General features: G+C 47.6%; 4 protein-coding genes across 4 annotated transcripts; 1 reads left to right on the top strand and 3 right to left on the bottom strand.

Annotated features, from left to right (window-relative positions):
* Positions 1-145: 145 nt before the first annotated feature.
* On the top strand, positions 146-1,303 carry CTRU02_208335 (transposase; the record flags this gene model as incomplete). The annotated part of the gene is made up of 1 exon (XM_036725723.2): positions 146-1,303. The coding sequence occupies one exon, from the start codon at positions 146-148 to the stop codon at positions 1,301-1,303; it is 1,158 nt and encodes a 385-aa protein (XP_036582437.2).
* Positions 1,304-2,024: 721 nt separating this feature from the next.
* On the bottom strand, positions 2,025-4,187 carry CTRU02_208334 (uncharacterized protein; the record flags this gene model as incomplete). Its single annotated transcript, XM_070205070.1, has 4 exons — positions 2,025-2,971; positions 3,027-3,488; positions 3,544-3,590; positions 3,640-4,187. 4 exons carry the CDS (start codon positions 4,185-4,187, stop codon positions 2,025-2,027), a joined length of 2,004 nt encoding a protein of 667 aa, XP_070061145.1.
* Positions 4,188-6,167: 1,980 nt separating this feature from the next.
* CTRU02_208333 (kelch repeat protein) lies at positions 6,168-8,159 on the bottom strand (the record flags this gene model as incomplete). Its single annotated transcript, XM_036725725.1, has 5 exons — positions 6,168-6,672; positions 6,726-7,046; positions 7,097-7,805; positions 7,862-7,957; positions 8,015-8,159. The coding sequence occupies 5 exons, from the start codon at positions 8,157-8,159 to the stop codon at positions 6,168-6,170; spliced, it is 1,776 nt and encodes a 591-aa protein (XP_036582439.1).
* Positions 8,160-12,289: 4,130 nt separating this feature from the next.
* On the bottom strand, positions 12,290-12,964 carry CTRU02_208332 (uncharacterized protein; the record flags this gene model as incomplete). Its single annotated transcript, XM_036725726.1, has 1 exon — positions 12,290-12,964. One exon carries the CDS (start codon positions 12,962-12,964, stop codon positions 12,290-12,292), a length of 675 nt encoding a protein of 224 aa, XP_036582440.1.
* Between the last annotated feature and the right edge of the window lie 1,106 nt (positions 12,965-14,070).

Below are 14,070 nucleotides of genomic sequence, written 5' to 3'. Positions count from 1 at the left end.
GAGAAATCCATCAATCAAGGTTCATAGAGCTAGAGCCATCGATTCTAAGCGTGTCAATGGGGCCTCAACTAATGTAATCAGGCAATGGTTTCAACAACTCGCCCTTCCAGAGATCAAGGCGATCAAACCACATCATCGCTATAACATGGATGAAACTGGTATCCTAGAAGGCAGAGGATCAAATGGCTTAGTACTGGGATCATCAGAAAGCTCATCAATGCGAAAAAAACAGCCTGGGTCTCGGGCTTGGACAACTATGCTTGAGTGTGTCTCTGCAACTGGTCAGGCGCTTCCTCCACTTGTTATTTATCGAGGGAAATCGGTTCAACAACAATGGTTTCCTCTTGATATCCATAAACGTGATATTTACAGTGGTTGGAAGTTCACAGCAACTGAGAATGGCTGGACTTCAGACTCTACAGCTGTGGAATGGCTTGAGAACATCTTTATCCCTCTGACTAAGCCTGATCATCCCTCTGAGCAGAGACTATTGATCCTAGACGGTCATGGCAGTCATGAAACAACAGAATTTATGTATCTCTGTTATAAACACAAGATATATCTCCTTTTCCTACCGCCACATACATCCCACGTTCTCCAACCTCTAGACCAAGCAGTCTTTGGGCCTCTCAAGGCGACCTATCGAAAAGAGCTTGGATACCTCATTCAACACAACGATTCTACAGTTGTAGGCAAACGGAACTTTCTTACCTGCTATGGAAAAGCACGCCAGATGGCATTTTCAAGCAAGAATATCAGAAGCGGCTGGAAAGCAACAGGACTATGGCCCATTTCGATAGCTCGACCGCTCATGAGCCCTCTACTGCTTGAGAATGCTTCCAAGCCCTCAAAGCCAGGCTATTCTACGCCTATGAGGGCCTCTGATGGTGGAAAAGACGAAAACTGGGCATCTGCTACATCCATAGTAGCCTGGTCAACGCCCAAGAAGACAGTTGATCTATATGATCAACTTAGCTTATTCAGCAAGTTGGATAAAGATCAGCAAACGCAGCGACTGTTGTTTCGGAAGGTTCAAAAGGGATTTGATGAAAAGGACTATCAATTGGCTACAGCAGAGAAGAAGATTGCAATGTTGGAAGCAGAAGTTGAGGCTGGAATGGTACGGAAGCGGCGTAAGGTCCAAATGAGCCCAAATTCGAAGTTTGCCAACATTGAGGCAATTCACAAAGCCCAAATTGAGGCTGGCGAAATTGAGGATAGCTCAGATGAATCTAGCGAGCCTGAATTACCTATTAAAACTGGCGATAGTATCACAGTTGCAGGAGACGAATCAGACTTATAGTTATGAAGTTGATGAATACCTCATGATGACCCAATTTATGGGTGTGCGAAATGTGGGGGTGTGCGAGAAGTGGGTGTGCGACGTTATATAATCCGAGTCTGAAAAAACGTATTGAAATAGCTGCTGCTATTTTTTATTTATATGCTGGCTTATGTTCATAACCCTTCCGTGGTGATTAATTTCGAGCGTTTTATTCGCAACTATGACGTCAAAATCGAGCAATGGCCAGACCAAAAAAAAAAGCCTAGGGTGAGGTAGGCTTCATTCGCCTCGCCAATCATAAAGCATCAGATCACATCACGATGACCTACATCCTAAACCGATCCAAGACTCACTGCATATGCAGCCAAAACATTTCGCCAGGCCATGACGATGTTAAGATATAAGCAGTGATGGTGACGACACGAAGGTCTTTGCCATTCCCAACTTCAAACGACTTGACACAGTATGTAAGATTCTGTGCACCACCAATAAGCCATATTGATGCTTCTGGTTCAGTCATAGGGACTTTACACCAAATAACGGCCCATTCAGAATGCACCTTATAGGTTCATTCTTGATACCACTAGCAAAGTCAACGATTGAACTATGTCAATTGGTTCTTATCCGCTGATGTTCGTTTTTTTATTTTGTTATTAACATCTTTTGAGTATTTCGCGATATGCTTAGGTAACTGTAAACTTTCTGGCATTCAATCAAGTGTTTGTAACCATCGCTCAAACTATCTCACATCCCTTGAGTCCATTCTGGTGGTCTTTTCATCCTCACTACATGTGAAAGAAGAGCTCTCAGGCGCCAAACTGTTCACCCTGTTTGGTAGCAAGTGTAAAACTGGCTGAACTTTTGTCCGTCCTTTCTCCTCGTCAGTTATCTCGGTAGGGGTCAACCCCAACCTTCTTTCCCGGAGTGCTTGAATGATCTGCCAAGCTGACTGTTTGTCTTGTGATCTGATATCGTGTACCAAGTCTGAAAATGGTTCTGTGCTGCCATGCTGATCGCGGTCCTTTTGTAAGTCGCTCAGTCTACTCATAAAGTCAACTTCAACTATTCCGGAAGGCTTTGGAAGTGGGTGCAATTGTGACAGAATCCACCAGAACCCTCCTCCCGTCAACGCCACCACGGTGCTCCCCGCGGCAATGAAGACGATCACTGTCCACGGCTGACTAACGAACCGCTTTATCGACCGTCCACCAGTTGCTTTCGTCAAGAGTTCCGGTGGGAATACACGCTTTTCTTCCGGCAGAGCCATTGTGTAGTTGGCATACTGCAATGCCGTAATAGCAAACTGAAGTGGGACGGAGAGAAAGTTTTGCAACAGCTCGACGTGCATCTCATTGTCAGGGAAGAACTCGGTGTAGGTCCGGTACTTCCATGTCATTCTCGCGATTGTGATATTGATGGATTGGAGGTCGAAGTCGTCTGAATTGTTCCGCGGCACAAAGATTCTGTTCCAAATCAGTTCCATGTCAGGCTCTGACATCTTAACTCGAACTGGCTTAGAGACAGCCTCTACATGCTGGATGGAGAGGTCCTTCTGGCTGTACATTGTTGTCGCGTTTTGTCTGTATGCAGTGAACAATGTTTTCGAGACTATGGGTGTTTTTGACCATGATGGCCGCAGCGCGCATCCTTTTGTCATAAGGACCACGCTTGGACAGGATCGCCAACCTAGACGAAGTTTAGCAACATCATCGACGACGACGATTCTCGGATATTCTCTTACCTGCCGCAACCGAGTCCCCTATCTGCTTCTTGCACATCTGCAATGCATCTCCGAGAGGGGTATGATAGACCCTACATTCCTTTTCAATGTCGAACTCGAAACCGTCTTCTACTGGTTCAAATCGGGCCACCATACCAGGCGCGTTCTCGATCATAATTGATTCACTCTGATTGAACAGCCCACCGTTGAGGACAGTGCTGTTTAGCAAGGGGCCGACTTTGCGAGCTATTTCCATTCCTCCGGGGAGGAATGACACAGAACATTTGCCGGTACAGCCGTCCATTTTCCACTCTGTTGCATATCGGGGATAACTAAGCAGTTGCTGTGTCCATGTATCGAAGAATCCGTCTAGATATGCTGTTGAGATCAGTCCTAGGATTGATACGTCGGGGGGTGCATTTCCGGCATAAACATCGATGGAGGCGCCCTGTTTGATGAAGTAATCCTCGAAACTGTTTTGAACTGCAAAACGTTAGCTATATGCTCCAGCAATGCATGCTATTCAGGAAGTAACTACATTTCAGGATGGAACCGAAGCCTAGTCCCATAAAAGGCATTGCAAGCCTGGTCGCGTTAGTCTTAGGAAAAAACGCCAACAACTTCATGCTCTTACCTTATGATTCCCCAGTTGCTTCGAAACCTGCCCTTGAAAATGAATTTGAGAACAGAGAACCAGTCCGTCGCCGGACTCAGTTGAAAAAAGCTGGAAGCCGAGGCACCACCTTTGCCTCCAGTTCTTGAGGCCAAGGACCATCGCAATGCATCCGACAAGCTGATTGCGACATATGCTAAGAGCATGCCGTACAGTTGAGAGAATATAGAGAGAAGCAAGTTGGTTAGGGATGCATCAAAGGTCCATGATCCAACGACTGGGTTGCCTTCGAAAAGAACATGGTAGATGAACAGCGAATAAACGATGGTAAATATCAAGCTGGCTACCCATGCTGTTAGTGCCAAACGGACAGGGCGACAATTCTCTTTAATGCTTCTTGTCGGCGCCGTCGATGATGGAGCGTTTGCCGTAGGCTGTTGAAGCATGAACTCGGGACTAGAAGGGCCAGGTTCATTAGACGGAAACCTTAAGTCGAGAGATATCTTTCGGTCCGAGTCGAAAATGAAAGATATCTCTTCAAACTCCGAGATAGAGTCACTCTTCGTCATGGTGGATGGAAGTGATTGTTGACAGGCTAAGTTGGGTGGCGCAACAAAGCATCAATGGCATGTTCAGGACATCTAGAGTGAACGAACTATCGACAGCGGGGCGCCGCCATAAAGCCACAGCCGCTGTTCATGAAGATGGTGGAAGTCCAGGCAGCCAGGTGTGGGTGTTTCCCTTTGCGCCATAATATGTATGAGAACTGGGAAGGCAAACCTCGCATTTATTACTGTTCAAGGTGCATTAGCCTCGATTCTGAATTGCTCCCCTTCAAAGAGGGCTATAATCATCTCTTGGAGCGTCTCGATGAATGGTGGAATACAGGCAGGGGCTGGTTGATTGCGGCCAGAATTGCCTTATAGGGTTGCAACCACCATGGGATGGCGGCCTGGAGCAATAGACCAACCAAGGGCGGGGTAGCCCACGATCATGGTGAGGCTGCAGGTCTTACCTTATTTCTGTCCAATCCTAGCGTTGACTGTTATTATCGAGTCCTCGCATACCCTGGCCCCTGCTGGGTTGGTAGGACAAATGCTGGCAAGCCGCAGAGAGCTGAAAAACGTGGTGTGGGATCCCCTGTCGCTTAACCGAGTCACAATAATCAGGCTCTGGAATTGCTTTTGCGCTCTCGATGCAAGCGAAGACTTTTCCCTGGCTCTAGAATGACGTTCAAATGGCCAATTCTCGGGGCTCAAACGCCGTCAAGAATTCTCAAGCTCGTCAATGTGAAGCTCTGCCCGCCACCCGATTCCCGACCGCCACGATCGTAACTATCGGGCTTGTGGCTGTTCTATGTGGGCGGTGTCTTGTCTTCGGCTGGTGTACCCAGGAACTGAACACACGAAGTGGCGTTCTTAGTTCATGCAATGTGATTAAGAGCGAATCATCCCTTGTGTTGTACATGCACTGCCCCAAATGCGTTGCATCCATCTGGACCGGGAGCCTGGATCAGACGAATGCCTAGTGACGGGCTGAATTGTCGGGACATTCTTGCACGGAAAAGGAACATTTTTGTGGTGGAGAATTTAAGATATCCGATTACGTTTGTAGGGTGTGTTGTGGCAGGCTTGAGTTTGCCCCCGGAGTTGTCTAAACGAGGCATTTGGTCACACACCACTTTAACCATCCTAGGACCTTGTTCAAGATCATTGGCTCGATGTGCAAACCTTACTGCGCAGCATGATCCAGAGCTTCAAGAACAATGTATCATTGTGGGTAAGGTCAGCAACCAATATCAGACTGGGAGGCAGACAGCCAAAACGTGGAAGAAGGACATTTTATTCGGTCAAAGACTTCGAGTTCCAATATCCTGGGTCACTTTTTTTGCCGTATACCATGTACGCACCTGTTTTTCCCCCAGTAGTTCAGTCTAAGTCAGTATGCTATACTCAATGTGCGCCCCAAAGTCATGAAATCTTGCACATCGTCGCGGCTGCTCCAACGGCCCAGAACTTATGCTGGATATTGATGTCACGGCCCGAACCAGCGTGTGAATGGAATAGTATTGCTTGAAAGCGGTAAATCCACCCAATAGGAACGAGAACCTTGGCGATACTGTGACTAGGGTTTAGCTCAGAGTTCTTACGTGAGACCAAAATCCTCTCTTATCCCGGGGATCCGCTCTCAGTAGATGACCGAATAGAGTGATGAAAAGACACTCTTGACTGGAAGGTTATATCATGCCAGTTTCATTCAACTCTGGGTCAGGTTTAGCTTGAGAAATTTACAGGGATTTTACATTTAACGCCATAGATGTACGTTACGCCATTAGTGGCCAAGGTTCACCAAGTATTCAATCACTACGTCTGATGGCCTGGAGTCTCCTTCACTAAGTGAATGCATCTTATTCTCTTCATCCCCGACATGATTTGACAGCTTGGAATCGTCCGGAAACCACAGGACTTCAACGGCCTTATCTCTTGGATAAAACAATTTGCTTTCAGGGTATCATAAATTCAATCATTATATGTAAATTATCTCCACTGTCACTTCCTCAATCGTTCTTCGTCTTGATACTGGTGCGCATCCAGCTCTGCAACAGTGAAATGATGACCATGAGAACCCATCATTTCAACTTTGGGCCCGTTCGAAGATGAACCATCTTCTGAGCCGGGACCTCCATAAAGCTCTGTTCGAGAAGGCTGTGAAGGTAGCTCTCCTGGTAGGATTGGTTCATAATAAGGGTTCACACCCGGTTCTTCGCCTCGAACAGTAGCGGCTGCCAGCGATTTCTGTTTCCGTCGGCGAATAAACCAGAACGCAGCGGCCACCATAATGCTTCCCAGAACAGCACCAACAACAACCCCGGCAATAACCGCTGTTGAAAGCCTATTCTGACTTTCGCCGTCAAGATTGTTGTTGTTGTCGTTAGCTCCGGGAGTTTTATCGGTCCCTGAGCTCGGATTTTCTTCAGATGAACCGTTTGAACTCGTTGCCTTGGTGAAAACCTTCTGAACTCGCTCTGATGACCATTTAACGCTATTAACGCCACTAAGATAGTGTTAGCGAGTTAATGGATAATATCATGCTGAAAGCAGACTTACCTATTTTGATACCAGTCTTGAATCGACTTTGCAGTTTCGTAGTCTTCCGCATTGGTGTCATAGTCACTCTTCCATTTCAAATCCGTCATGTCAAATATGCCCAGCCCATTTGGCCATGGGTCCGCGCCAGACCAGCCTGTTATGCCATCAGTTCCTCCAACAGACAACATCTGGCGGCGGCCAACCACTGCGCAATTGTGGTATCTCCGCAGGTTCTTCGACTGGTATTGTACCTGAGTCCATACAAAGCCCGGCAAACTCAGTACGAAGACGTCGTCGAAAGTGGAACCGGTTTCAGTATTCGTTCCTCCAAACACAAAGCTGTTCAATGTTAGCCTTAGTCATTTTGACTGCAAAAAGCCAAACCTTACATCTCATAGGTTCCGTTCTTACCCTCGGCGCCGACAGAGCAGAAGCCCCTGCGCGGCGTGGGTGCATTTCCAGTGGTCTGCTGCCAGTACCAGTCCTTTGTGATGGGGTCGTAGAAAGTCAAGTTGCTGAAGTCCATCCATCCATATGGACCCTTTTGGCTCGGCTCGAGAGTATAAAGACACCCTCCCATTACAACGATCAGGCCATTGTCACCGAACGTAGGGATATAAACGCCACCACCGCCGATCATAGTACCATATTTCGAGAAGGCAGAAAAGCCAGGTGTTGTTTCGTTGGTCCAGACTTTAGTCGTCATGTTGTAAGACAGAACTCCGGGCACGGCCTGCACATAAGCATTGGGGTTCGTCCAAGCAGATGCGAGACCTCCAAACCAGAATCCAGCGTCTGGCGTGCTCACAAACGCTCCATCTTCGTTTCGCCGTAACTCGCTGAACAGAGAGGGATTGGCTGGTGATTCCGTAACCCATTCGCCGCCACCCTTGCCGTCGGCTTCGAACTTCCAGGATTCAGCAGGTCCAATCTTTCCGCCATAGGGTATGTGGCCGCCCCAGATGAAGAACGTTTTCAGCCCTTCGTTCTTCCACATCGCTTGTCCGTCCATTCCGGTGATCGGCTTTTCGATTATTCTTATCGTGACGTTCGAAGCAGTCCATGACTGGGACAGATCGATGGAAAGAGTTGAATTGACTGCAAAGAAGTTCGAGTGAGACAGACATCCATCACTGTGGCTCAAAGCAACTTACCGGCATTCGATCCTCGGTTCTGAATCGGTTTGCCGTCCGCCGCGAGCTGGGACATCTCTCCGCCATCGATGTAAGCATAATTGCCAAGAACCGCGACTAAAAATGAACAACGTTAGTTACAAAAAAACAATCAGTATTCCAAAAGCGTAGTACCTCTAGCGTGCGCCCGGCGAAGGAAGAGATCGCGAGGCGGAGAATCAGACAGCTTCCAGTCACTGCTGGTTTGCGCATTTACAAAGTGGGGAAACTGGAGGGCGAGGCCCAAAGCAACGACCTCCGCCAAAGATTGTAACCACATGGTTGTGGGAGAAAAGATTAGCAGCAGCAAGAGAACAAAAAGTCAGAACAAATGGAAAAAGAAAGTCGAGAGGACTACAAGTCCAACGGGTGCGCCCACGGTTTCGAAGCAGCCATCTGACGTTGAATCATACCGGTGAGGAACGCCAGAAATTGGGACTTACTCTCCTCTTGAAGGTTTTAGGGTTGCATTAGGTGACTGTTGTTGCTAAAATTGATGGACACCCAGACCCACTGAATTTCCGCGCGCCGGAGGCACTAAGCCTAGGCACTTAGCGGCCGCCCCCAAGCTAAGACTTGGCAAAGAGCCCATAGCATTAGCGTATCGGTCGCTTAGCGGCAGTGCGGAAGCTGTAGGTGCCATGTGGTGGATCACTACTAGGTAGCTGTCACTTCTAACAGGCTGGCGGAATCTGGAACATCATTTCCTTACAGCCCGATATCAGAGGCGCTTGGGTGCCATCTTTGAGGACCTGACTTGTTTGTAGTTGTTATGTAGGACTATCACTAGAGAATCCATGGTCAATAGTTAGCCGGTCAAATGTTTGTTGAAGTCGCCAAAGACACACCTATCAGTACATGCTTCCATCTACTTCATCCGTCATTGTATGCTATGACGTAGCCTGCAATCAAAGGTTTTAAGGTACGCGTCCCAAACTGTTTGATTGAACATGCTGGGATGCTATTTCAAAGTAGCCTCTAGACTAAGCACGAAAAACCCCACCTACTCAGCCTGATCATTCAAGGTAGACTAGACTGGATAAACCTGAGATTCAGCTGCGGCACAGAACAGCCTAGCAGGTGGTGGTACTCGTATGCAGGGGTTAACTGGAGGCTACCTTAACTTTGGGGGCTGTGCGGGTACCAAACACTCCGTCACATAAAAACATCAGCATTGAGATGAATGCTAACAGGGGAGCCATGTCTGCCAGTAAGCACAATCGCTTTCTGAGTCCGAACCAGCCAATTGCATGCGACTCCAGCTCAACGTCCGTCTCCTGGTAATCTTAACTTACACTAAACTGGACGCATCCAGTTGTCATGTAATGACGAGAATAAAACCTTGCGAGTAAAAAGCCCTGTATAAATCATCGATTGAATAGCCAAGCATTTAGCGCAATCCACCATATTGGGAATGAGTTAACACTGTCTTGGCCGACAAAGACACCTGCCTCAGATCTGTGGGAGATCCCGATTAGTTACGATGCGGCGCAGATGGGGGTTTTTTATGCCTTGATAATTGGAACCAGAAACAATGGTGATGAAGCCATGCGGGCCATCTACCAGTACAGTCAACACAGCACGATTTATTCGTGGTTTCTGAAAACTGAATCATGAAAGATTTCTGTTTTAAATTTTTGAAACCCGGTTATCTATAGGAAAAAGAGTGTCGCAAAACAGCCTTGAGCAAGAGACGAGATCGGTTCCTATCCACAAACGCTGCTTTGACGTCTTGTCGTTGTCGGAGGGACAAAAGTGGGGACAGAAGGGAAGCCACATCCTAGGGATGCGCTTGGACACACCCAATTTCAACGACAGATGAGTCCGCATCGGTAGTTACAACGCACATGACCTTTCTGAACATGCGTCATCTGGGAAAAGCTTAGATTTTGGATTGTCGCTTGATGAATCGGCACCGTGATATGATTTACGCGGGAGGCTTGAACCACAACGTTCATCGGTTGGACGAGCCTGGAGTCTATTAAAGTGTTCTCCATCCTCAAGTTCACAGCATGCTGATGGTTTTTTTGGCTACCAGCCACTTGCCCTTTATTGAGAACTTGAATACTTAGGCTCCAAGTTGTAGAACGCCATGCAGTGGATTGCCGCATGCCATGTTTTGTTAAGGGCAGTAATTGTCGTCGCTATTCTCTCCAACCTTGGCTTTAGAGGAACTAATGGAATACCTTAGATCTTGCAACTATAAAGACAGACATCACACGCCCTGACTTCGTCACTTTTTGGAACAAATTTTTATTGCCACTACACAAGACACAATTCCACACACATCCAAGTCAACGACCCATTTGGCCCAACCCTTTGGCTCAACCTTGAAGTCCAACCTTGCAGCCCAAACCAGTCATCCCGTCAGTGTAACCTAACCGTCGAGGCGGACGCGGAAGAACGATGGAGCGTGTTCGAAAGTTTGAAACCTAAAAAAACTTTTTCCTTTTGTTAGCCCCACGCAGAAGGTCACGGGTCGGCTAAGCAGGTGCGGTGGCAAGGAAAACCCCGAAGGGAAAAAAAAAGTACCCGACTCCTTCTCATCAGGTTCTCTTCTCAGAAGGATGACAGGGGTCAACACTGCACAACACGCGAAAAGCTGGTGCGCGTGTGCTCAGTAGATTAGCAGTATCTTCACTGAAGATACGCTGAATCACCAAAGGAGTCCATACCTTTGGATGTGAAAAGCTCATCAGTGATGAGACATAGCTGTTGACGTCGGGACTCAACTTCGGCTGGAACCTGACCGTGAATCTTCAGTCTAAAATGTCGTCTGAGATGAGGCGCTGGCGCGAAGATCTATGTTGAAGAGCGAGGTGGACTCAGCGGGAGAAGATCAATATACTGGGAAGAGGTCGTCGTGTACGAGGGCGAAGAAGAAGACGACAACGATTACGACGGCAAGCTGCTTGTGGACTCGAGGGATTGGGATTGGGGATGGAGATAGTAGAATAGAGGTTAAAGTTGTTTAAGCAGTCCTACAAATAATGCGTGCTTTCCGTTCATCGATTTTCTAAACTTGGATCTCAACTTCCTTCGAAAATGCGCAAAACCAGGCATGTGCAACCGGAAATGAAAGGAAGGCATATCGTATGGAAGGTATGTGGTGAAGGGTCATGATACTCCTTTTGGAATAAGCCTCTTCTGCACGTTCTATTCCTTAGGAATTTCCATCGACTTATGGCCGTAACTGCCCGACATTAGTATATCACCGTGAGATAGAAGTCACAGTTTGCCAGAGGTCTTTGAGACTCCGTGTTCAGCGCAGCTCTTGCCGGGCTGGCATAAAGCACCTCTTGTAGCCTGCCTGCCTGCCTCAAAAATCGTGACTGGTGTCGCCCCTCCTGTCGCGGAAAAACAGCTACGCTTGCCAATTGTGTAGAGCCATGTAAATGATTGAGATAAGGCAGCATGTTCCTCCAAAAAGTGACCACAGCAAGCAGGGGCCATGAGGTCAGTCAGTATGACAATCGTCGAACGACAGATCCATCACCTGTTGCCCGGCCTTCTACGCTTGGACACGCCTACGGTGCCTTAATATGGCCGCTTTCAAATTAGACAAGTCTGATTTCTAGTCCTTATCATTGCGCTCAACTCTAGGAGCTGCATTCCGACTTTACTATGGTTGTTTAGTTGAAAATACAGACGTTTTTCTTTTTTCTTTTTTTTCGCTGTGTGGGACCCCATCGCGGACTGTGCCTGCCTCCGATTGCTAAGCCTTCCACTGGCCTCTCACCCAGCCCTTCACGGTGGAAGGCTTTAGGGGGGCAGCGAGGGGATGGTTGGCTTCTTCGTTTTGTAGTCCTTTCCTTCCTGTCTCTTATAAAAAGAAATTGAGGCTGTGCTTATCCTTCCCTCATCTAACTAATCGTTCCTACCTTAACATGTACACTGTCACTGCGGTGGTATGACACATAGAAGCTCTTGCCTCTGTTCTGGAATGCACTAGGAAATAAAACTTCTGAAATTAATGATGATCAAGGCAACTGTTCACAAAGCCTACCTTCCGTCAGCCCCCTTAATATTTCAGTGAAGGGGCTGAGCTGGGAGGCAAGATTGGAGACGATTTAAACATGTGAAAGACAAATCCAGATATCACAATCGTTTAGTCAATGGAGCTTAACGGAGGAATAGTCGTCGAAGACTTGTGGGCCTTCGAGTCTGCTGTCAGGTTGTCAACCTATTACTCATCGACTGGTTACTCAGAGAAATGAAAAAGATGTCTGGTAGCGCGGGGGAGGTGGACACTCATTCACCCATCTTTCATGTCTAGTTTTCAAAGGGTGAAAATAAACTACAATGCAATGATATCCCTTTGAACTCGAAGGTGTGTAGTCCCGTAGAGAATACCGGAAAATGTTTATACTCGATAACCTATTGTTACTTGTATGGGTTCAATTCAATTTTCTAATCACCATCCGAACTCTCGGACCCCAGCACGACATTGTCACCATGTTTGGGCCATGGCCACCACCCTTCCAGAGGCATGTCGTCGTAAATGGCGTTAAAAGCTTCCTCTGGCCCCTCAACATCCCAGTCGTAAATCCACTGCTGTATGCCCCGTCTAACATCTTCTCTCCATGCAGAAACTGATCTCATGTTTTCCAGGCTGAGTTGAGTGGGCCTGAATTTTGACAGAACACCGGTGTTCCGCGCATATACGACCAACTTCGCGGTCCAGTAGGGTTCGTCACCTAAGTCCGACAGAAAGTAGCTTCGCGAGCATGTCCAGCCAGAATATATGGTGTCTTCTTTCGCATTGTCGATATCCATTAGAATGTAGTTACTTGTGATATCGAAGTTTGCTGTTGTCCAGTGGAAGCCGTCTCGCATTAATCGCAGCAGATCGAGTGTTTTGACGTGAAGTCTACCTTCCCATTGAGATTCGGCTGTTGCCGTGCTGTCCCTGAGGGCCAATGAAGAGTCGAACGCGAAGCAGGCATTAGGTTTGATGGCCTCCCATACCGAAGATGCGTAATGTCTCATGCGGTGCACGTGGGGAATAGATTCATATTGAGGAGGATTGTCTTGATGAGCAGCCGCACCCGGCATGTCAGGGTAGGCAGTGGAATCACCGGGCATTATGGCAGCTACTTTAGGCGGTGGTGGCTGAAGGGTCTCAAAGGAGTTCGTGTAAAGTCTGCTGCTTCAACACCTCACAGTGGGCGGGTTCTACCTAGTTGCAAGGAAGAAGCAGAGATGCGTGATTCTTGGCCTACTCAAGGAAGTCGCGAGGACAGACTGAATATAGTGCAGCCTCGACCAAACGGAGAAACCATCTGGTTGAAACCTCTCCGGCTTAGGTGATATCGACGGCTAAAGTTTACAGGTACCTTGAATTTAGATGGCCGATGTATCTCCGAGGTAGCTAAGATAACATTAGGTCTCCCGCCTTTCAATTAGTTCCATCCGAGAAAGAAGTCACCGGAGACTTCCTCAAGATATTTTCATGAGACATAACTTTTTCAGAATTATTAACTGTGGAGTTTGTATCTGCTCTGAAATGAAATGCGTTCTCTAGTTAGCGTACTGATTCGGCTGCGCTGAAAGACGACCTTATCTGCCTTAACCGGAATCTCTTAAGAGGTCTTTTTGGCTCGCCTTCGGAGTTACTTCTGTTACTTCCCAGTTTCGTTACAAATAGTAATACCAACGGCCAAGGGTTCAGCGCACATGGCCACTTTCCTGCCTCAGCGATCCGTCGGAATGCAGCCATGGTCCATAACCTCATCAGCCTTTATTGAGACTAGTAGAGGAACCGACCATTGACCTTCCTCAAATCAACTAATTATATCGCTTTATGTGACAGAAGTCTTGCAGGGACAGCCTAGAGTAGTAGCCTAGATCTCAATAGCAGTCTGGGCTTGCTTAGTGAGCTTGCCACTTACTCTACTACGTTGCCGGGTCGCGTTTCCTTAACGTAGCCATATGCTTGTTAACCACAAGAGATTAAGGAAAGGCGTGCCCATGCTGATGCTGATCTTGAGGGGAGGCGCGTGCTTCTCAGAGAAACGCCAGTTCACTAGCCTCCAGAATAGCAAGAGCTTCATCCATGGAAGAGCAGCTGCCATATGCCGCCGCCAGTACTTTCGTTTGTTACGCCCCCCTAGTGCCTTTCTGAAAAGACAAATACCTGATTTTCACGGTGAACTGTGCAAGTGGAAGCAATGAGTCGAAAACTAGTGCCT

Source organism: Colletotrichum truncatum, assembly GCF_014235925.2.
Source record: "Colletotrichum truncatum strain CMES1059 chromosome Unknown Contig_0005, whole genome shotgun sequence".
Taxonomy (NCBI): Eukaryota; Fungi; Ascomycota; class Sordariomycetes; order Glomerellales; family Glomerellaceae; genus Colletotrichum; species Colletotrichum truncatum.
Note: the sequence above shows the minus strand (reverse complement) of the source record. Positions and strands in the feature narration are given on the sequence as shown.